Source organism: Moschus berezovskii, chromosome 10 (genome assembly GCF_049115385.1).
Source record: "Moschus berezovskii isolate FMDL1 chromosome 10, NW_MosBer_1.0, whole genome shotgun sequence".
Lineage (NCBI taxonomy): Eukaryota > Metazoa > Chordata > Mammalia > Artiodactyla > Moschidae > Moschus > Moschus berezovskii.
Genome location: NC_142469.1, coordinates 110,471,815 through 110,496,981, shown reverse-complemented (window position 1 = coordinate 110,496,981; position 25,167 = coordinate 110,471,815). Strand labels below are relative to the sequence as shown.

At 49.7% G+C, this 25,167-nt stretch overlaps 1 protein-coding gene across 4 annotated transcripts in view; it reads left to right on the top strand.

Moving 5' to 3' along the window:
* WDR27 (WD repeat domain 27) overlaps positions 1-25,167 on the top strand; it is a 151,262-nt gene that overhangs the window by 72,431 nt on the left and 53,664 nt on the right. For 3 of the 4 annotated variants that reach the window (XM_088840913.1, XM_088840914.1, XM_088840912.1), the window contains one exon: positions 377-25,167. In XM_088840913.1, coding sequence (XP_088697039.1) covers positions 377-562 — 186 coding nt within the window. In that variant the 3' untranslated portion in view covers positions 563-25,167. The remainder of the gene's footprint in view (positions 1-376) is intronic. The other variant, XM_055433681.2, reaches the window with a different exon arrangement.

The window sequence follows — 25,167 nt, the reverse complement described above, 5'->3', positions numbered from 1 at the left end:
GTTTATGGAAAAGGGCAATAAAACAGATTTTCCCAGTCAATTTGGGACTTCCAGAGAAGGTTGAAATAGAAAACCCTTTACTTAAGATTAATCCTCACACATGAGCATATATTTAAAACTGTCCACAGGGTTTTGTGGAGGCTCATGGTAGAAAATAGAAAATGTGATATAAATTCGTGAAGATGACAAACTGTCTCAAAGGGAAAAGAGAAAAGCATGTTTCATGACGTTACTTCCATGGCTTAGGCGGTGTGTCATCAGCTGCCCCGGATGCGGCTCTGATGCTTGATCATTTGGGAAACTTGCTTCTGCTTTGCACGATTCCTTGCAGGTTATTCGCATCTAAAACACAGCATATGTGCATTCTGTCTTCCAGGCGTACGTGTACGAAACCAGCTCCAGCACTTTCTCCCACAGACTTGCAGGACACACCAACACGGTCACCGCCGTGGCCTTTAGCCCGGTTGCCGCTCAGGTACAGTTTCCTCTGTTTCATACAAGTCTCAGGTCAAAGCTGTTGTATCTGTCAGACAGTGTTTGGGTAGAATTTTATCATATTTAAGTTTACATGCTAGTTCTCATTGAGTGCGGGGAGATGAACTTCGAAATTCGACCTTTACTGGGGAGGAAGAGAAATGGAGGGTTTTTCATTTTACAATGAAAGTATTTGTCATTCTGTGCCCATGGACATTTGCTCCAACGGAAATCTAGAAGAATAAGGAGATCTTCATGGACAGGAAGATGGAAAGAGGAAAGCAAGTACAGTGCAAGTAAGGAATGGATTTCGAAATTCCCCAGAAAAGAATTTGGAGGGAGAAGAAGAGCCACAAAATTTAAGAATCTTAATTAGGAGAAAGGATTAAGATAAAGTAATGCCCGTTGCAAATCAACCCAGAAAAGTGAATGATTTTGTTATTAAAATACAGAAGGAGATCAGAACTCCCAGATACTCAGTTTTCGTTAGTGTTTAACGCGGCTTACACCTTTCCTCCAGATCCCCCTCTGTTTGTGTCTCTGGTTGTCTGCTCAACGCTGGTTGCCCTGTGGTGGCTCTGCTGTTGGTCAGGCCCAAGACTGTGATGGATGTGGGGGGGCGGCTGGCAGACTCCGCCGACCTGCTGGCCGTGTTCCCGCAGTCCAGACCTCGTTTAAGGGTGCGTTCACAAGGATTAGCAAAGTGGGCGCTGGCCTCCACGTCTCCTGGTCAGGAAGGAGAGGAGGACTCCCGGGGTGGTGCCAGCTTTGCTCCAGGGATGCTGCATAGCTATGGTGGAAGTCAGGAGGCAGATCCCATGGCTGGCTTTTTCCTTTGTAAATAAATTTTAATTGAGAGAGATAGTATCCCCTTTCAAAAATTGAAGTTTCTAGTTCCTTGGAATAAGTTGCTAGATATGGTCCCAGAGTAGACTTTTTCATTGTTGATGTTGCTCAGGTGTCAAAGGAAGACTTGTGAGTCTTTTGGAAGAAGCTTATACTTGTATGATGAAATGATTCCAGCAGTGCGTGTGGCTCAGAGAAAAGGGCTGACAGTGACGAGGGTCCTACCAGCTCACCGGGAGCGGGACCTCCGCAGGGCGGCCGAGACCTGAGGGGCCCTGAGTACGATGCCCCCTACGGTCCTGCTAGGACGCGTGGCTGAGCCGGGTGGCCAGGTCCAGTGTGGTCCAGAGCGCGGGTGGTCAGCTTTGGGTCTAGAGAAGGTGCTGTGTTTGTCTTAAGATACTTCAGTGTTGAGTTGGAGACAAACTTCACAGTTTATCTATCCCGGCTGCGATGGTGATTTCTAACAAAACGATGCAGGGTATTCAAACCGGAGGTCGGAAGGAGACAGGAGAGTGAGCGTGCAGGCTGCGGGGAGCGGGTCCGCGGCCCCACAGGGAGGAAGGAGAGGAAACGTGTGGGTGAGTCGCAGAGGAGAGCCGCTGCACGTGAAGACAGGCGGGCGCGTTTGTTGGAATGCGCAGCAGTCACAAATACAGCTTTACTTCATGTCTTCAGAGGCATCTCACATTGATATCACAGCGCCCATTTTACCTGATGTCAGTTATAAAATAATGAATGAAATAGAGCGTAGATGAAAGGTAACGTGAAAGCCCTTTCTTACTGACAGTGGGTCTTTAGGGTATTAAGTAGGAATTTATTTTCCGTTTTCTATTTCTGTACCATGTGGGGTTTATTATGGAAAATCCTGCTTTGCTGTTTCCACCTTTGCTGGGTTGCATTTAACTACGTCACTGGCATTACACAAGAAATAGTGGGAACACGAGAGACCTCAGACTGTTTATGCAAAGAGACAGGATGCAGGTGGAGTCCAGCTCCAGGCGTGGCTTAGACCCGGTGGAGGAAGAACCAGGAGCAGCTACGGGATGTGTGCACGGGGCGTGACCTCTATCCTCCCTGCCTTGGGCCAGCTGGCGTCTGGAGAAAGGGGGAGTAAAGGGACGGAAATCGGGAAAACTCTTACTTGCTTTAAGCTGCTGACACGTTCACAGTGGACACGTGATTGTTCTTGACGCTGTCGTGTTGGTGTCCCTCTCTGTGCACACGGCGCTTTCTGTAACTGGGTTTATCATGGGCAGCAGCGCTGAGCAAAACAGTGAAACTGTGAAAGGGTTCCGATAAATACAGACAAACATTTGTCAAAGCGTTGCTTGTCTCCCCACCAGCATCAGTTGTTGACACTTTGATTATCTTGTTAAATTCAATATCAAGAAATAGTGTCCCATTATTTTGATTTCAATTTCTTTGATTATTAGGGAGGCTACCCATTATTTCATATGCTATCACATATTCAGGTTTTTTCTTCTCATTTGTAAATTACTCGTTTTGCCCTTCATATCTTTGTCTTTTTGCTTACTGATTGTCCCAGCTTTTAACTTAAAATTGACTGTGATGATATGTGTGCTGGCTCCCCTGGAATGCGGCTCCAACTTACTATAGATTAGAAAGTGTTTCTTCAGTGCTTGCAGCTAAATATAGAGATAAGTGCATCCGCCTGTGCTATTAATAGACTCTCATAAATTTAGGAATAATCAGAAGATAAGTGGTATTTAAGATGTTTGTAAATGTTTTAAGGACTTTGTTATACTAAAGTATCTGATTCTAATTTGAAATGTGAACTGACTTTTGACTTGTGACTTTTTAGCTGCGAAAAATAAGAAAATTTCACTAGTTTTTGAGCAGCATTTTCATTTTTAAGAGGACTTGAGAGTCATCATCACAATAAACTGTGGAACATTCTGAAAGAGATGGGAGCACCAGACCACCTGACCCGCCTCCTGAGAAACCTGTGTGCAGGTCAGGAAGCAACAGTCAGAACTGGACATGGAACAGCAGACTGGTTCCAAATAGGGAAAGGAGTACGTCAAGGCTGTATACTGTCACCCTGCTTATTTAACTTATATGCAGAGTACATCATGATAAACGCTGGGCTGGAGGAAGCACAAGCTGGAATCAAGATTGCCGGGAGAAATATCAATAACCTCAGATATGCAGATGACACCGTTATGGCAGAAAGTGAAGAGGAACTCAAAAGTCTCTTGATGAAAGTGAAAGAGGCAAGTGAAAAAGCTGGCTTAAAGCTCAACATTCAGAAAACTAAGATCATGGCATCTGGTCCCATCACTTCATGGCAAACAGATGGGGAAACAGGGGAAACAGTGGCAGACTTTATTTTTGGGAGCTCCAAACTCAACTGCAGATGGTGATTGCAGCCATAAAATTAAAAGATGCTTGCTCCTTGGAAGAAAAGCTATGACCAACCTAGACAGCATATTAAAAAGCAGAGACATTACTTTGCCAACAAGGGTCCATCTAGTCAAGGCTATGGTTTTTCCAGTGGTCATGTGTGGATGTGAGACTTGGACTATAAAGAAAGCTGAGCACTGAAGAATTAATGCGTTTGAACTGTGGTGTTGGACAATACTCTTGAGAGTCCCTTGGACTGCAAGGAGATCCAACCAGTCCATCCTAAAGGAAATCAACTCTGAATATTCGCTGGAAGGACTAATGCCAAAGCTGAAACTCCAATACTTTGGCCATCTGATGCAAAGAACTGACTCATTTGAAAAGACCCTGATGCTGGGAAAGATTGAAGGCAGGAGGAGAAGGGGATGACAGAGGATGAGATGGTTGGATGGCATCACCGACTCGAACAGGAGTTTGAGTAAACCCTGGGAGTTGGTGATGGACAAGGAGGCCTGGCATGCTGCAGTCCATGAGGCTGTAAAGAGTTGGACACGACTGAGCAACTGAACTGAACTGAGAGTCATCATATTGATACAGTTTAGTTTATTAGATTTTTCAGAATTAAGAACTTGGGAGCATTTTGGTTTTTTATTTTTGTCATTTAAAGAAATGTAATATATTACATTTGAAATGAATCAATGATTTTAAGAGAATTTATATTAAAACATTGCTTAAGGGATTTCAATCTGTTCATCATGAGTGGAGTTAACACAAACTGAAGGCCACTCTGCATGTGATGGTCAAAATCTACTCGAGTTCTACATGTGATAAATGAGACAGTGAAAGGCTTAAGGAAACTAGGTCTTACAATTTAAACATCGATAGGTTGGATGAAAATGTACAAATTAAAACGAGCTGCAGGTCCTTTTCTTCTGCACGAAACCACCGTGGTGCCTCAAGACCCCCCTGTTGCCATCGTGCCCAGCACCAACTGCCCTGTTTGCGTCACTGGTCCTTGCACGTCAGTGTCTCCTCAGAGGGACCGATATTCACCGTGTCTGTGCCGGTGGAAGAGGCCACAGTATGACAGAGCCTGTGCCCCCCAGCAGGTGCTGGGAAGAGACTTTGCTGGGTGAGCATCTGCAGCCCTGAGCAGGGGCATCCTGCCTGCCTCCAGCCTGGATTTACACCCAAGTCATGGAGCCACGGGCTTCCGTGGTAGCTCAGGTGGTAAAGAATCTGCCTTCCCTGGTAGCTCAGCTGGTCAGGAGTCTGCCTGCAATGCAGGAGACCCCCATTCGATTCCTGGGTTGAGAAGATCCCACTGGAGAAGGGATAGGCTACCCACTCCAGTATTCTGGGGCTTCCCTGGTGGTTCAACTGGTAAAGAATCTGCCTGCCATGCAGGAGACCCCAGTTTGATTCCTGGGTTGGGAAGGTCCCCTGGAGGAGGGCATGGGAACCCACTCCAGTGTTCTTGCCTGGAGAATCCCACGGACGGAGGAGCCTGGCCGGCTGCAGCCCGTGGAGCCGCAGAGAGGGGACGCGACTGAACCCAGCGCGGGGCCAGGTCCCACACAGACATGTTTACACATGTGGGACCTGACATGAAACAGCTGTGTTTTCTCTCAGCTTCACTTTTTGATAAGACTCGAAATGCTCAATGGAACAGCGAAGCATAAATATTGAACAGCACAGTTCATGCCCCGTCAGCTACCGCAGATCATCAGTTCACAAGGAATCCTGAAATCACTGCGCCCTGTTTCTCCTCAGGAACGGGCACTATTGAAAATTCCAGTCCTCTTCTCTCTCAGCCGCCTTGACTTTGTTTTCCTGGAAAAGAGAAAGCAGTCTTTTCTGGCCCTCTGTTCTTTCTCCGGAGTCCTGAGGATGGGTTTTCTGTGGCCTCAGGCCAACTGATTTTTGCTGGCTGGGTGCATCTGAGCTTTCGGTCTGTGCTCGGCTGCCTTGTTCTCTGCGCACTGCTCCCCCACCCCGTAATTTGTATGTTGACGTCTCCTGGGTCAGCCGGGCCCATTGCTTGTCTTGTCTTTGTCAAGCTACCCGTTTCCTGATGGAGCTGCAGCCTTACATTGACGTGGGAAATGAGGTCCTGGTCAGGAGACGGCCCTTGGATCCAGCGGCTGCCCTGTGTCCTGCATTTCCAAGCTGGGGCGCCTGTGCGGCTCACGGGGCTGCAGGCTGCCCGGGACTTCATCCTGCCCTGTACAATCGCATTGTTTCAGAGGATGATGCGTGTTTACGCCAACATTTGTTTCTCAATCTATGTCCTTTCGTCTGTGGTTACAGGAAAATATCTTCCAGATTTTTGCAGTCGAATGTCTGTGGCTGGTGCTTGTTTGTGATGTTATAATTTTCATTTTTGGTTGGAGAGTGTTGGGGGGCCCCATTTGGGGTTCTGAGCTGATGCCATTTTATTCCTTTTTTATTTCTGTGCCAACTTCCAGAAGTCGCCATGGAAGTAAAACTATATATTTAGGAAGCGCTTAACGACAGCTCCTGTGATAATTAATTTTATGTCCTCGTGACTGGTAAGAGAGGCCAGACGCCTGATGAAGCAGTTTCTGTGTGTGTCTGGGAGTGTCTCCAAGGAGAGGGGCATCTGTGCTGGTGAACTGTGGAAGGACTGCCCTCCCACCGTGGGGGCCTCACCCCACCAAGGGCCTGGAACCGCACACGGTAGAAGGAAGGGTGAATTCCTCCCTTCGCTTGAGCTGGGTGTCCACCTCCTCCACCTCCGCCTGCCTCCGACGTCAGCCCCCTGGCCCTCAGGCCATCCTGGATCTCTCAGCCTCCATCTCCGCGTGGGCCACCTCCTGGAATAAATCTCATTGTAACGTGTCCTTGTCTGTCCTGCTGGTTCTGTTTCTCTGGAGAACCTAACACATCTCCTCATTCCTAATTGTTACTCTGAAGTTCATATGTTCTTGGTACCGGGATGGAAACCTGCACTGTCCTTCCACAGATACGGTCTTGTCAGGGTGCCGGGCCGTAGCTCCTGCACCTGGACTACTACTTTCTGTAGGAAAATGCATTCGAACGGTTCCTCAGGTCACTGTCCCAAAATGTCCACTCGCAGCCAGACTTGCATCTGCGGTCCCTTCTCACTGATGCTGGGACCCCCAGCGGTGCCAACGTTTCCAGATGCCCCGGGGCTGCAGAGCTGCCGGATCAGCACCCGCCCATGTGAAGCCCTGTCCCACCCAGCCTCTCCCAGTTCCCCTGGTTCCTGCTCTGTCTGGGGGCTGGGAAGGAGCCCAGCAATTGCCTCATGTCCATGCTGACTCCCTCCCTTCCGCCTGGGCCATTGTGGGCCTTTTTTAAAGATTTGCAGTAAAACCAAGCATATTCAATATTATTTTGTCATAGGAGCTCCCAGTTTTGCGTGTCCACACTGTTAACGCGCAGACTGTGGCTGTTTGTCCTGAGCTTCCAAACTGAAATCTGATGACCTTTTTAAAGAAAGCATTTCTCCAGTTTCATGTTGCTTCTTAGATGCCACTCTAAAGAGGAAAGAGGCAGGAGGAAGGTGTTAGGACAAGGACCAGCTGGGAAATCTTGTGGCAGTGATATTTATCAACTGCTTTTTAAAAACTTACTGAAGTATAGTTGATTTGGGGCTTCCCTGGTAGCTCAGCTGGTAAAGAATCCTCCTGCAATGAGGAGGACCTGGGTTCAATCCCTGGGTTGGGAAGATCCCCTGGAGGAGGGCATGGCAACCCACTCCAGTATTCTTGCCTGGAGAAGCCCCATGGAGAGAGGTGCCTGGCAGGCTACAGTCCATGGGGTCACAGTCAGACATGACTGAGCAACTGAACTGAACTGAGACTGTAGCACGCCAGGCTTCCCTGTCCATCACCAACTCCTGAAGCTTGCTCAAACTCATGTCCATGGAGTCGGTGATGCCATCCAACCATCTCATCCTCTGTCGTCCCTTTCTCCTCCCACCTTCAACCTTTCCCAGCATCAGGGTCTTTTCCAATGAGTCAGTTCTTCACATCAGGTGGCCAAAGTATTGGAGCTTCAGAATCAGCCCTTCCAATGACTATTCAGGGTTGATTTCCTTTAGGATTGACTGGTTTCATCTCCTTGCAGTCCAAGGGACTCTCAAGAGTCTTCTCCAACACCACAGTTCAAAAGCATCAATTATTTGGTGCTCAGTCTTCTTTATGGTCCAACTCTCACATCTGTACATGCCTACTGGAAGAACCATAGCTTTGACCATATGGACCTTTGCCTGCAAAGGTGTGTCTATGCTTTTTAATATGATGTCTAGGTTTGTCATAGCTTTTCTTCCAAGGAGCAAGTGTCTTTTAATTTCATGGCTGCAGTCACTGTCTGCAATGATTTTGGAGCCCTAGAAAAGAAAATCTGTCACTGTTTCCACTTTTCCCCCATATGTATGTCATGAAGTGATGGGACTGGATGCGATGATCTTAGTCTTAATTTTTTTTGAATGTTGCGTTTCACGCCAGCTTTTTAACGCTCCTCTTTCACCCTCATCAATAGGCTGTTTAGTTCCTGTTCACTTCAGTTATGTAGATATATATTTTCATTCTTTTTCAGATGCTTCTCTCATACAGGTGAGCATAGAGTGTTGAGCAGAGTTCCTGTGCTGTACAGCAGGTCCTTTTTGGTTACCTGTCTTACATCAGGTCGTGTGTGCGTTTGTTAATCCCAAGCTCCTGATTTACCCTCCTGCCTCAACTGCTTGTTAAGCATCAGGCTCTGTGCTGGGCACTTGGTTGGCCCCAGGAGGGGCTCTGAAGTCCCAAGACAGTGAGTGGTGAGAGTGCTGTGTTGTGTTTTTCTCTGTGAGCACCTTCGGCGCCGACGTCGCAAGCCTTGTGTGATAATCGCAGTACACTACAGCCGTTTGACGTAACCTCGGCTAGGCAGGGGCTTGCCGTGGAGGCCTCACCAGGGCGTGCTCACTCCCTGGGACGGGTGTACCTGTCTCGTCTCCTGACAGGGGAGGGGTCCTCCAGGCGGAGCTCCGCCCCCAGGACGTGGCGCGTGCGTGGCGCGTGCCTGGCGCATGCGTGCCCTCCTGGCGGTTCAAACATCCCATTGGCCTCAGTGTAAAGTTATCGGTGGTCCTGGTCAGAAGAGTTCTCTGTTTTTCTTGGAATGCAGCAGCATGTTTTGGGGGCAGGAACACCATGAAGGTCTGGTCTGGGTCCACGCGGACAGACACCAGCTCTCCGTGGCTTTGGGGGGTGTCAGGGCTGCTGGCCTGATGGTTGAGGGTCTCACCGCTGACTCTTGGAGTTAACCCGAGGATTTCCAGAAAACAAGAACAGGGCTTTGGTAAGTGGTGCTTTTGTGTGTTCACCACAAATGCTTCTTTTTTTGTTACGCAACTGACCAAAGGCTCTTTCTGATACATAATGCTTCACAGACAAAACCTGAGCCATTGAAGAAACTTCATAATGAAAAGTAAGAATTGGATTTTTAAAGTCAGCTAATGAGAAACTGCTGCCTGGTGTACAAAACCCCTTTTTTAGGACTCAGCTTTTTAGCAGCGGGCTGATCCGGGGAGGAAAGAGGGCCTCCGTGTGCTTCCAGCCCCGCTGGCATCCGCGTGGTGGGCAGGTCCGCATCCAAAGCAGGAGAGGTAAGGGAGGAAGGCAGCCCCCACGTACGTTACGGGTGCTTGACATCTGGGGGAGGTGTTCTTGGTAGGTGGGACTTCATAATCCTCTTAAAATATCAACCAAGCCATAGATCAGGGCAGGCAGCAGTCTGTCTTACCTGGAATCGAGAGCCAATTTCCTGGGGTGTTTCTAATTTTGAATATTGTGGGGAATCAGTATTAACATTCAGTCTTCTACTGATTTAGGATAAAACTTCATCTTGTTTTAAAATTTCACCAAAGAAAGTTAGGCTCTGCATTTAGCAATTGACCTGAAAGTCCAAAGACATGTAAAACAGAACTAACGTCGCCTCCTGCGTTTCACTGTCAGTTCTCAGCTGCCAGCAGGCAAGGTACGTCAGTCCAAAAGTAGCCATTCAAGTAACGTGAGGGTCCTTCTCCCAGACCTCAGTCTTCTGAAACCTCAGAGGGTACAGTGAACCGGGCTGACACGTTGGCTGTAATTTTTCTAACTGTAGTGACTCTCCAGCATTGTGCCTTCCGGCAAAGCAGTCCCGGAGAATGGCTCTCTGTTTTTTATTTTTTTTATTGAGCATGGATTTCAACAGACTGCTGTTCCTTCCTGTGTCTGACTTTAGTCAGGAAGTACCCAGACCTGCCAGGTTCGAGGTGGGAGTGGGGACTCTGCTGTGACTCGAGAGGCTCTGAGCTCCTCCGTGGGCATAGACAGTGGTGAACAGTGTGTGTCCTCCCGCTTGTCAGGCGCCTGGGTGTCCACAGCCTCGGCTCTGAGCAGTGGCCTTGTGCTGCTGACTTAAGCGACCCCAGGTGGTTCTATTCATTTACTGGAACTATTTTAAGAGCTCACAGGATGGCGGCAGTGCCCAAGCCAGGCTCGCACACAGGCCAAAGCCAGGTGACAAAAGGCTGGGAGGCAGGGGCCAGAGAACTTTCCAGAAGCTGGGAGAGTCTGGTCAGGGTCTCTCACAAGCGAGGTGGGTTCCAGCCGAGCCTTCATGCTGCAGTCAGATAGGAGCGCAGGTGTGCGGCTGGCTGGACTGCATCTGACAGCAGTTCCCTTACCATGAGTGGCGTGACTCGAGCCAGCAGGCAGCTGCCACCTGCCTTGTGGGTGTCGGGCACCTGATGTGGAGCCCGCAGGTTTCACAGGACAGGGGGGCATGTCACCCCCAAAGCGTGATGCAGTGAGGCCAGAAAGGCCTCCCGGGGCCGAAAGCACAACCCTCAGGAGGGACGCTGCCCTCCGATCGGGAAGGTTAACTCATGTCCTGTAGATGCGCTTTGGGTGCCCGCCTGGCTCTTCTGAGAAGCCCCAGAAATGCTGACCCTTCCTTTTAAAGCTCCCTGCAACCCTCCTGCCATCAGGATCAGAAAGTCAAGCCAGCCTGTTGAACTTGCGAAATAAGTTTCATTATTCTCACGGTTTGCATTTTAACTTTTAAAATAAGCGAAAGAATTCTATTTTGTTTAACCTTAGTCTTTAAAAATTATGTTGGCGGAGGAAAGACTTTTGCTGCCATGTCTGTTTGAACCGTTTAGCCTGCCTCTCTGTCTCTTATGGGAAAACAGAGCCTCACAGACTCCTTTTGTTCTTGATTACAACATTTAGAAGAAAATGAAGCTCAGCACTGAGTAGGAAGCACCCTGTGGATGGAGACGGACTGAGGTCAGCAGAGGCACGTGGCCGAGGCCAGTTTAGTCTGGTCCAGAGCCGCTGAGCCCGAGAGGCCGCGGGATCGCTCTTCTTCAGCAATGCTCGCCACCATCAGGCCTGGACCACCGCAGCTGCGCGCGCAGGGTCTCACTGTCACGTTTCAACTTCTCTTTTTAAAATTGGCCCCTTGTCCTCTCTGAGTCAGTGATTCTCCATGCTGGATGCGCGCGGAATCGCAGGAGCCATGGGCCGAGTTAGTCAACGTCTAGTCCGCGTCCTGGGGGTGCTGGGGCCAGGAAGCGTGAGACTCTCGGGGCGGAGCCTGCCTTCTCGGGCAGGTTTCTCAGGGCCACTGTAGGCCTGTCCTTTCTCCGTCTGCGGGCAGCCTCGGAGTGCAGCGTCCCCCTCCGCGTCTGGGCTTCCGCAAACGCCCGGCTCCTCTCCTTTCGACGCAGGTCCATTTCCAGCTTCACGTTACACCTCCAGGCCGGGTGTTCCTTGTTCCTGGGGTCTGCCCGGTGGGTCCTCCCTTGTTTGACCGTCTGACCACAGCCCACTGGCAGCCTGTGTCCTGGATCTCCACCTCCACCTCGTCCACGTGCCCTTGAACATAACCCAACAGTTACCTCATCACTTGTGGTTTTACCTCCACCCGCCCTCTCTGCCCTCCCCCGCTCACTTGCAGCAGGTTTTACAGACACTTCTTACCCACCTTCCCTCACCTGGTCTTCTGTTCTGCAGCAGACCCCACCCCACCCCTGCTCCTCACTCCCCAACCCCTGACCCTCAGCCCCCTTTAGTCACAACCTTCCTCCCCCTGGACTGTGAGACCCCTGTGCCAAGACATGACAGGAGTGCAAACTCCGGGTGGTCCTGCCATATGCCTGCTGCCCTGAGAGTCGGTGCTCTTGATATTCAGAAGGGCCCCAGGGTAGGAGCTCAGGGCCATGAATCCCCTCCTTGCACTGCTTCTTAGTAACATCTCCCTGATTTTTTCAGTTATTTATTTTAATTGGAGGATAAACAGACATTTCTCCAAAGAAGACATACAGATGGCTAGTAAACATGTAAAGATGCTCAACATCACTCATTATTAGAGAAATGCAAATCAAAACCACAATGAATTACCCTTTCATATTGGTCAGAATGGCCGTCATCAAAAAGTCTACAAACAATAAATGCTGGAGAGGGTATGGAGAAAATGGAATCCCCCTGATTTTGATGTCACCTTTTCATGTTCATTTAGTCCAGAAGACCTCCAAATTTCCTTTTTGGTTTCTTTGCTGGTTCTTCACTGGGTTATCTGAAAGTGTGTTCTGCTTGCAAACCCTTGGGAACTTTCCCAAGATCTTTGTTGATTTCTGATTTAATTCCACTTGGTTACAAAACATTTTTTGCGTGATTTGAATTTAATGCACTTTGTTTCATGTTCTGTGTTCACTTGAGAAGAATGTGTAGTCTGGAGCCTTTTGTAAGCATGAACTAAGACAAATGGCAAATCATTCTTCAGATCATCTGTATCCATAATAATTGTCTACATGTTCTGTCAGCCCTGGAAGGGGCAGTGAAAACTCTGACTATGATCCTTAATAAGGAAGGGGCTCTTCTCTGAGGACCCTCCACCATGAGACTCTCTTTCCTTATAATTCCGTCAGTTTTTGCTTTATGTGTTTTGAAGCTCCTGCATTAGATTTAGGATTATTATGTTGTTTCAGTGATTAGATCCCTTTACTATTATGAAATGGTATCTTTTTATTTTCTTTGAAATATACTTGATATTAATATGGCCACTCCAGCTTTTTGATTGGCATTACGATAGTTTATCTTCATTTTTTTCTTGAACCTGCTTGGTCTTTATATTGAAACTGTGTTTCTTATAAGTGGCATTCAGCTTTGTCTTCCTCTTATCCAATCTGAAGTTCTCTGTTGTTTAATTGGTATATTTAGAACATTTACATTTAATGTGATTATTGATGTGATTATGTTTAAGACTCTCACTTTATTTGTTTTCCATTTGTCCATATGTTATTTTTCTTTTCCTGCCTTCTTTTGGCTCAGTTGGATTTTTTTTTTGTACTTCTATTTTGTAACTTTTTCTGGATTCTAACTATAACATGTTATTTTAGCAACCTGAAGTTGCTTTAAGTTTTGAAGTGTATACTTATGCCAACCTGCCTTCAGGTTATATTATCCCACTTTATCTATGAAAACTGAAAGTGTTAGTCGCTCAGTTGTGTCCGACTCTTTGTGACTGCATGAACTATAGCCCGCCTGGCTCCTCTGTCCATGGGATTCTCCAGGCAAGAATATTGGAGTGGGTTTATATTCCCTTTTCCAGGGGATCTTCCCGACCCAGGAATCAAACCTGAGTCTCATGCATTGCAGGTGAATTCTTTACCGTCTGAGCCACCAGGGAAGCCCTTTATCTGTAGTAAAAACATTATAGATATATGTAAGTGCATCTCCATTTCTCCTCTCCAGGTCTTTAATCTGTGATAATGATGTGTTTCACTTTTCAATATGCTATAAATTCACATTATGTTATTATCAGTTTTGTTCAAACATTATCTCTTAAGCAGATTTAAATAATAACAGTAAAATCTTATACATTTGCCGTGCAGTTCTTCACTAAAGAGACTTGAGACTTCACTCTTGAGACTTGATTTTCTTATTTCTAAAATTGGGTTCTTCAATTGTATAATCTGTGTGGTTCTAGAAGAGCTAAGAGGGTTGTTACAGTGTTGAATTCTCTGTGCAGCTGCACATGTGTGTATGGTGTTTTAAAGCATTATTGTTTTATTATTTTGTGCCATGTGGCATGTGGGATCTTGTTCCCTGGCCAGGAATTGAACCCATGCCTCCTGCAGTGGAATTGTGGAGTCTTAGCCACTGAACCACCAGGGAATTCCCTGTGTGGTATTTTTTTTTTTTTTACTTTGTATCTATGTGGATGTATGTTCTTTATTTTCTTTACATTGTACCCACATGTAATTTTATACATTAAATAGTAAACTGACCTTAATGATTACTGTATGTAGTGGACAGGTCACTGAGGAATTTAGGGGTCTGCTGACAAAGGTCTGACACCCAAAGTGTGGCAGAGCCAGTACTGAGCCTGTCCTTGTCTGGATTCAAACCCAAGAGGCATCAACTCTCAGTTTTGATTTTGCCTCTGATGCCACTTGAATTTTCTGTCAAGTTGCTGCCAGCCTCCGTGTGCTCTGTGTTAAATGAGCCCCGTTTTGAGTTTCTCTTCCTGGCCGCATACCCAAGCCTAATTCTTACGTGCAGCCAAAGACAAAATGGTTTGAGTTCAATTTAGAAATTTTCTTTTATTCATTAGATATTAATATGTACTGTGTGATATCACCATTCTAAGTGATATTTATTAATAAATATTTATTTGATCATCACGTCCTGGGGAAGTGGGTACTTGATTATCCTCATATTACAGATGGGGAAACTGAGGCATGAAGAAGTTAGCATACTTGAACAAACCCATGTGCTTGGCCAGTAGTTATGCTAAGGTTTGTTTTGCATTGAGCTGACTTCAGGTCCCACCTTCTGGAGCCCCAAGGAGCTGTGTAAGAACAGGAGAGGGGTCCTAAGTGCCTTGTGAGCATGGGAAGTCTCCCAGGAGAAACAGGGTCTGAAATGCACAGGACGAGAGGGGAGACCACCTCTTATTCACAGAGACCTGTGCACCAGCAGCGTGTTCTCCATCGTAGATTCTCTGACTGGAGATGAACTCTGCATCAAGATTGCAGAAGAGCTGCTTGTTTCCATTCTATGAGAGGCAATACATATTCTGTGATTATGGCATTAATGCTTTTTTTTTTTTTAGACGTCAAGTGCTTTCAAACATGTGTTTTCATATACAGTGCTCTGGTTCTGAAGAGTATTTTATTCCCAGATACTTCCTGACTTTCTCATCAGGCCCACATCATAAAAGTTAATTTCACTTCTAAAAAACCTACAGTATCTCCCTTTTGGAAAATGTTCTGCAGATCTTAGCAAAGTCAACAGCCAAACCATAAATTTAAATGTAGTGCAGACTTGAGGAGTAGAAAGCCTGCTACTGTCACGTTATTTATTTTAATATTCAAGCAATTTCCTATGGTGGCCAGAAAAAGGACCACAAATTGATCTTTCACTGTAGTGTAGGCATAACCTGTCCAGATGATTATTTACGAAGATAAAACAAATAAGGTGTTGACCTCAAGGTTTCTGACAGAATTTCTTCAACAGAAGAGGAAGGAAACTGAACCTCTGAAACTGGTAGGAGCTATTGTTTGTGCTGGAAACGACCCGAGTGGGTGAGGCTGTACCAGCCACATAGAGAGGGCGTCGTGTTCCACAGCACGAGACGGAGGATTTCCAGTTTGAACCGTTAGTAGCAGAATTTATTCCAGGGCTCAAGTTGCCAGCGTCAGTCATCTGAAGTCTGTTTTGCTATAGATTTATGGCTCTTGTGCTCTGGAGCGGTGCAGAATCTGTTTTAGCTGAGCAGCAGGAACTCGGGCTGGGAGTCATGCACAGTACGTGAGGTGTACTTTCATGAACGTCTACTAGAGTGTTTCTAAGAAAGTAGGGGTATTTGTGTCCTGTCCCACATGTGCTGTTTCCATAGGTCCATCAAGAGGCTGGACGTTTGAATCTCCCACTGGAACATCAGGATGGGTATCAGAGCCCATTCTGGGAGCTTCTGTGTTAAGTGCCCTAGATGGCGGTACACAGGCCGACTCCATGTGCGCTGTCCTCCTGGGGGACCGCCAGCACTCGACTGCCCAGACTCGAGGTCTCAGCCCCTGACATGTACCCACTTTTCTAGGAAAGCCCACATCCATCACTCAATAGCAAGAGCCCACAGGAACCTGGGTCCAGGGCTGATGCTGAGCTCAGTGGTCTAGATGCCCTTGGCTCCATCTGCAGTCTGGCCAGAGACAGCACAGGCATCATTACCTGCGTGAAATCAGTACTGCCCCAGGCCACTGTGGGACATGGTGGACAGACCTGATTAAAACAGCGGAGAGAAAGTTCTAAATGCAGGTGTGCTCCAAGATCACTGATTAGCAGACCTGAAACAGAGTACTCCAGTGAGGAAGGCATTTTATATCCAGAAGCCATTGCTAGTTTGTAGGAAATGGAAAGTCCAGAGAAATGTTGGATTCAGACCAATTTCTGATGAAATGCAGGTCACATTTGCTAGTGTGAACCCAGAAAACACTAAATCATGTGGGGAAATACGATAATGTAATTTACTCAGTACTCACAGTGTTAAGAAATCATGAAATGCTATAAAGCTAGAGGGGTTTTTATAGGTATTAAGGTTTCTGGGAGCACTGAAGAGGCATCTATACATTTTACACCATAGTCTCCTATTGATGGTTCCATGAACTTTTGCTGTAAGTATCTTTGCTGTGTTTCTGCTGCAAACATTTTGCATACCTAATTGGCTATAAGGCAATTTTGCCATAAAGGATTAAATAACCAAAAATTAAAAGCTACATTTAAAAGCACATAATGTGAAATGAATAACAAAAAATAAAAAGTTTTATCATGAAATACAAGCTGTTTGAATAATTTAAAATGCAGGTAGAGTTATGACAATCGTGTATAAGTGACCGATTTTACTTGGTGGGTTGCCTTCCACGTCTTTCCTTTGTAGTATTTTGTACTGTTTTTTGCTTCTCACTCCGCGTTGCACTTTTTTCTGTTTTTGCTGATATTCTCTCTGTCGAGAGGTGTGTCGGTTTCCCGGCACTGGGATGCTGTGTGTGCCTGAGCCCTGCTGTGTGCTCCTGGTTCACTGTCGCTGGTCACACACGCCCGTGACGACTCTGCCACTTCAGATCACAGAGGCTTTGCAGACCGGTGCGTTATCCTTTTCTGGTGGAGGATGCAGTGCGGCTCTGCACTCTCACTTCTGGCAATTTTACTCCCATTTTCTGTCCGGCTGGCATGCATAGGTATCGTCCACTGTCTTAGGGCTGCCCTGTCCGCTTGTCACAGTGTAGACCATTATGAGGGCTTTGGCTTGTGTCATATGAAAACAAGGCAGTGCGTCAATGGAGAAGCAAAACCAGAGAGTCAGACGTGGTCACCAGCTCATCAGTCTTTCCTGCACGATTGGTTTAATGCCAGTTAGTCACGCACTGAAAGCGCTTGTGGCGAAGGTGCTTATGGCAAGAGTTCGGGATGTGCCTGATAACATGTCTGAAATGTTTGACTGCCTGTGGCTCCATTATACAGCTGAAGGCTCAATATTATTCTGAAAAATGCTCACTATAACACTATAATTGACCTTATGTGACCTCATGGTCACCATTTTGCTAAACTGCTGTATAATTCTCCCTGTAAGATTTTGATGAAAAAGCATAAGTGAAACTGTAAATGTAAGTCCTCGGCACAGCCTCCAGGATGTTGTCCCACAAGTTCTTAGCCGGCCCGCTTCCCAGCTCTGCCGCCCACATTGCTCACGGGGGTCCAGTGCCGGCCCTGCGCCAGTGCTGCGGGCCATGTGATCCTCAGTCAGACCCCTGCTCAGCGTGGGGCCTTCTTCCAGTGCTGTCTTCCCTGACCTTCCCCTAAAATAAAGTCAGCTTCTCGGCCTTTTGATAACAGTTTTAGATCCTGATGTAAAGAACACACTGGAGTAGCAAACGGCAGCGCACTCCAGTATCCTTGCCTGGGGAATCCTGTGAACAGAGGAGCCCGGTGGGCTGTGTCCGTGGGGCCAGAGCCGGGGCCAGAGCCGGACATGAGGAGCGACTGAGCACAGCACATCAGTGAGCGGCACATGAGGGTCGACTGAGCACAGCACATCAGTGAGCGGCACGTGGAGGGTCGACTGAGCACAGCACATCAGTGAGCGGCACATGAGGAGCGACTGAGCACAGCACATCAGTGAGCGGCACGTGAGGAGCGACTGAGCACAGCACACCAGTGAGCGGCACGTGGAGGGTCGACTGAGCACAGCACACCAGTGAGCGGCACGTGAGGAGCGACTGAGCACAGCACATCAGTGAGCGGCTCGTGGAGGGGCGACTGAGCACAGCACATCAGTGAGCGGCACGTGGAGGGTCGACTGAGCACAGCACATCAGTGAGCGGCACATGAGGAGCGACTGAGCACAGCACATCAGTGAGCGGCACGTGAGGAGCGACTGAGCACAGCACATCAGTGAGCGGCACGTGAGGAGCGACTGAGCACAGCACATCAGTGAGCGGCACGTGAAGAGAGACTGAGCACAGCACATCAGTGAGCGGCACGTGGAGGGTCGACTGAGCACAGCACACCAGTGAGCGGCACGTGGAGGGTCGACTGAGCACAGCACATCAGTGAGCGGCACGTGGAGGGTCGACTGAGCACAGCACATCAGTGAGCGGCACATGAGGAGCGACTGAGCACAGCACACCAGTGAGCGGCACGTGGAGGGTCGACTGAGCACAGCACATCAGTGAGCGGCACGTGAGGAGCGACTGAGCACAGCACATCAGTGAGCGGCACATGAGGAGCGACTGAGCACAGCACATCAGTGAGCGGCACATGAGGAGCGACTGAGCACAGCACACCAGTGAGCGGCACGTGGAGGGTCGACTGAGCACAGCACATCAGTGAGCGGCACGTGAGGAGCGACTGAGCACAGCACACCAGTGAGCGGCACGTGGAGGGTCGACTGAGCACAGCACACCAGTGAGCGGCACGTGGAGGGTCGACTGAGCACAGCACATCAGTGAGCGGCACGTGGAGGGGCGACTGAGCACAGCACATCAGTGAGTGGCACGTGGAGGAGCGACTGAGCACAGCACACCAGTGAGCGGCACGTGGAGGGTCGACTGAGCACAGCACACCAGTGAGCGGCACGTGGAGGGTCGACTGAGCACAGCACATCCGTGAGCGGCACGTGAGGAGCGACTGAGCACAGCACACCAGTGAGCGGCACGTGGAGGGGCGACTGAGCACAGCACATCAGTGAGCGGCACGTGGAGGAGCGACTGAGCACAGCACATCAGTGAGCGGCACGTGGAGGGGCGACTGAGCACAGCACATCAGTGAGCGGCACGTGAGGGGCGACTGAGCACAGCACATCAGTGAGCAGCACGTGAGGAGCGACTTAGCACAGCACATCAGTGAGCGGCACATGAGGAGCGACTGAGCACAGCACATCAGTGAGCGGCACGTGAAGGGTTACCTTCTTAAGTTACCAGTTTATGTGTCGGCTTCTCCACTGGAATTTGCGTTCCGCGGGAGGATGGTTTTTCTTCTTCACTTTCGTTTTTATACCTGGGAATCAGACCATCACCAGCAGAGCAGAGGCTCAGTGTCTCCTGGGGAGTGAATCATGGGTGTTTGCCCACGTGCATGTCACGATCCCATCAGCACTGCTGACTACTGCAGTCACTGGGCCCAGGAGTCACAGTCTCCCCTGAGGGCGATTCCCTTCCGTGGGGGCAGAAACGTGCATATGAGACCCAGGGTCCCGGACACTCAGCTGTGCTCTGGTCTGCTCTGCAAGCATTTAAAGTGATGAATCGGCAGAAACACAGAGTGAGTTTATGTGTAAAATGTAGACTTTCGTGTAACCCCAGACCAGCTTAGAAAGAGGGGCCCCTTCCACTGTTGCCTGTGACTCAATCGAAGGCCACTGGTCTTGCCACCCTGGATTGAGATGGCAAAGGGGCTGCACACGGAATGGCTGTTTCGTGGCTTCAGAAGTTGGAGACCTGGGATCCGGAGGTGTTTGTTTTTGTCTAAGGACTCACTGCGTCGGTATTTTTGTTTGCTGACACCTGTGCTGGTGCAGTATCTAAGCCTGCGCTTTCCCAGGAATGACACAGAAACGCAAGCAGAGTGAAGCAGGGCCTCTGCTCGGCAGGTCAGGGGTGTTCTGTGCACCACTGTGGGCGCGGCTCCTCCCCACAGCTCTGGAGCAGAGGGGGACCTCGGTTACTGGACCCCTGGCCTGCACAGCCGTCAACTTTTCCATCGGGAGGCTGTGTGCCTCCATGCCCAGCTGCCATGCCGTCCTGCCAAGCCACTAAGTTCTTCCAGATCTCGAGGCCAAGGGGACTGTGGGCCTACAGTTCACAGCTTGGAAACACAGTTCGGAATCAAGTTTCCACAGTTGCCTTAAATTGGAAGCATGTCCTGTGCGGTTTGGTTCTTACTTTGCTGGTTCAGATGATTATGGCTTGTTTGTTAGTCTGTTTGCTCATGGTCCATTTTAGCAGAACTAGAATAGTCACACTTTAGAGCTAGAAGTAACTTGAAAGATCATAGAGAACACTCTCCTTATTTTACATTTTTGATAAAGTACACCCCGCCCCCATCTAGAGGAGTCGGGCCACAGGGCTAACAGGCCACAAGGCCACAGCCTTGGTGTGGAAGCTGGGCTGCAGCTCCCTCCCCCCTGGTCCTAACCCAGCCCTAGCACGCTATCAGGGCCACCCCTAGTTTGCTCTCCACCTTCATGGGAATAGCTCTAAGAGCCATTTCTTCTAGGAGGATTGACCTTGAGAATCATCCTTATAGTTCCAGAGCAAGTTATCATGTTCACATAAAGTAAATATTTATTTAGCTTTCAAAGTCATCCTAAAAGGCGTCATCATTTCTTACAGAGAAACAAACCAGGGAGGTTGAGCTGGACCCAGGCTTCTGAAGAGAAGTCCTGCATCCGTAACCAGAGCCTGCCCACGACAGCTCGCCGGTCCCTCTCTTCCTGCCTGTCCAGCTTACTATTGTGTTTACTCATCCTTTTGTGACTGTTTGTTCCTCGTGTCTTTGAATACTCTTGTTTTATTAAAGTGGCAAGCGTTTTCTATTGACTGTAAGCTTCGTTAGCACCAGTAAAGGGAGGGGTCTTCTGTGGCTCGTCCCCTGCCTGCGATGCGTGGCTGCAGCACTGCGTGAGCTGGTGGATAGCCTGCGTTCAGGGCATAGGACTAACTCCTAATTTCTATCCTAAGGTACGTTATAAAGAGTCAGCGAGAGTCTGGCACCAGCACTTCCTTCTGACATTTATTTGTGCAAGAAAGAGAAGAAGGGCTTACTTGGTCTGCTGGAGCCAGACCATTGTGGGTGGAGGAGGCAGGCAGAGGAGCTGGGGGTGGGGTCGGGTGCATACCCGCCAGGCGCAGGGGAGCAGGCGCGGGAGGTGGGGGCGCAGACGTGTAGTCAGTGGAGGCAGGTGCCTGCCGTCTGACTGACCAGTGAAGGGGAGGATCAGCACTTGTGAGCCCCCGTGCTTTAGATGTCTGCTGGCGTGGTCTGCTCCCGTCACAGAGCCTCAGGCAGTAAGATGGGTCCTCACGCACCTTCCACAACGCTGTGAAGAGCCATGCTGGCCCGGGCGCGGCTGGGATTTCCCGTTTCCCGCACTGTTTTATTTTCCCTAGAATTATCTAGTATGCGCCCTGTTTAACTTGTTCCCACATAGAAACAGTGGAGTCTGTGTGCAAACGTGAAGAGACTTGTTGGCGTTCTGCTTTCCTCCAATGGCCAGTGGGGCAGCGGCCACTCAGCTTTGTGCTCTCCTGAAAGTTCACCTTTTGTAAATGCTTCAGTGAGCAGCCTGACCAGTCACTCACGTGAAACAGAGTCTCCTCCAATCAGTTTAGAAAGTTACGAAAGCTATCTAAGAAAAGGGGGGGTAGATGGGTGTGAGTAATACTGACCCCCTTTGCCATGCACCCGAAACTAACCCGACCCCGTGAACAAGCCACTCGCCAGGAAATCAACAACAACCTTAAACGAAGGAAAAAACCCTTTTATTCACTGATTTGAGGAAACACTCCTACTGCCTCTTTAAGATTTAGTGGAACTCACTGACATCCCCACAGAGGAGGGCTCCGTGTGAGTTTGGATGTTCCTCCAGCTTCCCAGGAGTGGAGGAGACGCGGGTGCCTTCAGCCCTGTGCTCGGCACCCGTGGGGAAAGGGCCACCGCTGTGAAGCTCTGACTGGAGAGGAGGTGCTGGGGCCCTGAGGCCCAAATCTGCTTCATGTTTCATAGGATGTGTTTGAACTAGAAGGGACGAGGTCTTAACGGACTTTAGCAAGATCTCACTTTCTTCAGTTCAGTCGCTCAGTTGTGTCCGACTCTTTGCGACCCCATGAATCACAGGACGCCAGGCCTCCCTGTCCATCACCAACTCCCGGAGTCCATCCAAACCCATGTCCATTGAGTCGGTGATGCCATCCAACCATCTCATTCTCTGTCGTCCCCTTCTCCCGCCCCCAATCCCTCCCAGCATCAGAGTCTTTTCCAGTGAGTCAACTCATCGCATCAGGTGGCCAAAGTATCGGAGTTTCAACTTCAGCATCAGTCCTTCCAATGAACACCCAGGATTGATCTCCCTTAGAATGGACTGGTTGGATCTCCTTACAGTCCAAGGGACTCTCAAGAGTCTTCTCCAGCACCACAGTCCAAAAGCATCAATTCTTCGGTGCTCAGCTTTCTTCATAGTCCAACTCTCACATCCATACATGACCACGGGAAAAACCATAGCCTTGACTAGACGGACCTTGGTTGGCAAAGTAATGTCTCTGCTTTTTAATATGCTATCTAGGTTGGTCATAACTTTTCTTCCAAGGAGTAAGCGTCTTTTAATTTCATGGCCGCAGTCACCATTTTCAGTGATTCTAGAGCCCCCAAAAATAAAGTCAGCCACTGTTTCCACTGTTTCCCCGTCTGTTTGCCTTGAAGTGATGGGACTGGATGCCGTGATCTTAGTTTTCTGAATGTTGAGCTTTAAGCCAACATTTTCACTCTCCTCTTTCACTTTCATTAAGAGGCTATTTAGTTCTTCTTCACTTTCTGCCATAAGGGTGGTGTCATCTGCATATCTGAGGTTATTGATATTTCTCCAAGCAATCTTGATTCCAGCTTGTGCTTCCTCCAACCCAGCATTTCTCATGATGTACTCTGCATATAAGTTAGATAATTTCTTATTAGTAAATAAAACAAGGCCTATGTCCTCTGGAGGCTGAGGGGAAGAGTGAAGGCATCGTGATGTGTGGGCTGTGAGGCTAGTGATAGCTGACGGTGAATGGTGTGGGATTCGTGATTTCTGAAGAAGATTGAGCTTCGCGACCAGGCACCAGGCTGATCACTCAGGAGGTTTTGTGCAGCAGAGTTTAATTAAAGTGTCAAAAGGGACAGAGAGAGCTTCTGACCCAGACATCAGAGTGGGGATGGAGAGTGGCCCCTCACTAGTATTAGCAAGGGAGTTATATACTTTTTAATTAATTATTAGAATTAATCAAAATAATGTCTCGGGTTTGTGAAAGTTTTACCAGACCCACTCCCACAATTTACGTTTTAGGGAAACAGGCTTAGAACTGAACACTAGAAAGACCCCACCAGACCCACTCCCATAGCATACATTCTGAGACATCAGGATAGGTCAGGCTTTCAGGAAGGAGAAACTGTCTTCATGCAGGATACACTGTTGTTATATGATCAGTAGTACAGAGTTTAAACTGAGTTGTTTCTTGTGTAATCATCAGTTTCAGACTTAAAGAAAAAAATGTTTTATGTGACTAAGACTAAGGAATGTAGAGAAAAAAAAGATGTCTGTCCTTTCCTCCTCCTTGAGAATTCCAGACTCCTGTCTCCTGGAGAAACCCAGACCCCTTTCTCCTCCTCCGCGGGGACCCTGGACTTCCTATCAACCTGCTGAGGGATTGACTCTCCCACTGGTTGTGGGTGCTCTAGAAGGAGCATTGTGTGGGGTTTGCAGGGTTGACCATGAGCTGAGAGTTCTGCTGTGTCTCCCGCTGTGTCCCTGGGAGACGTGTGTTCTCTCAGGCGTGAGCCTGGTTCAGTGTTCACCGCTGCTCCCCCTCCGCCTCCAAAGGCCTCCTTCCCTTGGTGTCCACGGGGACGTGTTTCCGTGGTGATGTGTGTGTTGGTCAGCTCTTCCTGCCCCCACGTCCACACCTCCCTCACGCCCTGCAGCTGGGGACAGCTGGGGAGCGTACCCAGGTCACAGGTGCCCACACGCGTACCCATGCCCACACGCTTCCTCCCGGGACCCACATCTCCACCTGTCACCTGACTGATAGCTGCGCCTCCCAGCTCTGCTCCCTGAAGCGACCAGTGCTGTGGGCGCCACAGTGGAGCACAAGGAATACTAGCACTTTGGGCTACACTTCAGTTAGAAGATGGCAGAGGAAGGCTTGTTGGTGGCTCTTGTGCAGACCGACGCCAGTGCCCCTGCTGAGCGGGCGGACACGTGGACTTGTGAGGGCCTGGTGCCCACGTGGACCGACACCAGTGCCCCCGCTGAGCGGGCGGACACGTGAGGGCCTGGTGCCCACGTGGACCGACACCAGTGCCCCCGCTGAGCGAGCGGACACGTGAGGGCCTGGTGCCCACATGGACTGACACCAGTGCCCCCGCTGAGCGGGCGGACACGTGGACATGTGAGGGCCTGGTGCCCACGTGGACCGACACCAGTGCCCCCGCTGAGCGGGCGGACACGTGGACATGTGAGGGCCTGGTGCCCACGTGGACCGACACCAGTGCCCCCGCTGAGCGGACGGACACGTGAGGGCCTGGTGCCCACGTGGACCGACACCAGTGCCCCCGCTGAGCGGGCGGACACGTGAGGGCCTGGTGCCCACGTGGACCGACACCAGTGCCCCCGCTGAGCGGGCGGACACGTGGACATGTGAGGGCCTGGTGCCCACGTGGACCGACACCAGTGCCCCCGCTGAGCGGGCGGACACGTGGACATGTGAGGGCCTGGTGCCCACGTGGACCGACACCAGTGCCCCCGCTGAGCGGGTGGACACGTGAGGGCCTGGTGCCCACGTGGACTGACACCAGTGCCCCCGCTGAGCGGGCGGACACGTGAGGGCCTGGTGCCCACGTGGACCGACACCAGTGCCGCCGCTGAGCGGGCGGACACGTGAGGGCCTGGTGCCCACGTGGACCGACACCAGTGCCCCCGCTGAGCGGGCGGACACGTGAGGGCCTGGTGCCCACGTGGACCGACACCAGTGCCCCCGCTGAGCGGGTGGACACGTGAGGGCCTGGTGCCCACGTGGACCGACACCAGTGCCCCCGCTGAGTGGGCAGACACCTGGACATGTGAGGGCCTGGTGCCCACGTGGACCGACACCAGTGCCGCCGCTGAGCGGGCGGACACTTGGACATGTGAGGGCCTGGCACCCACGTGCCT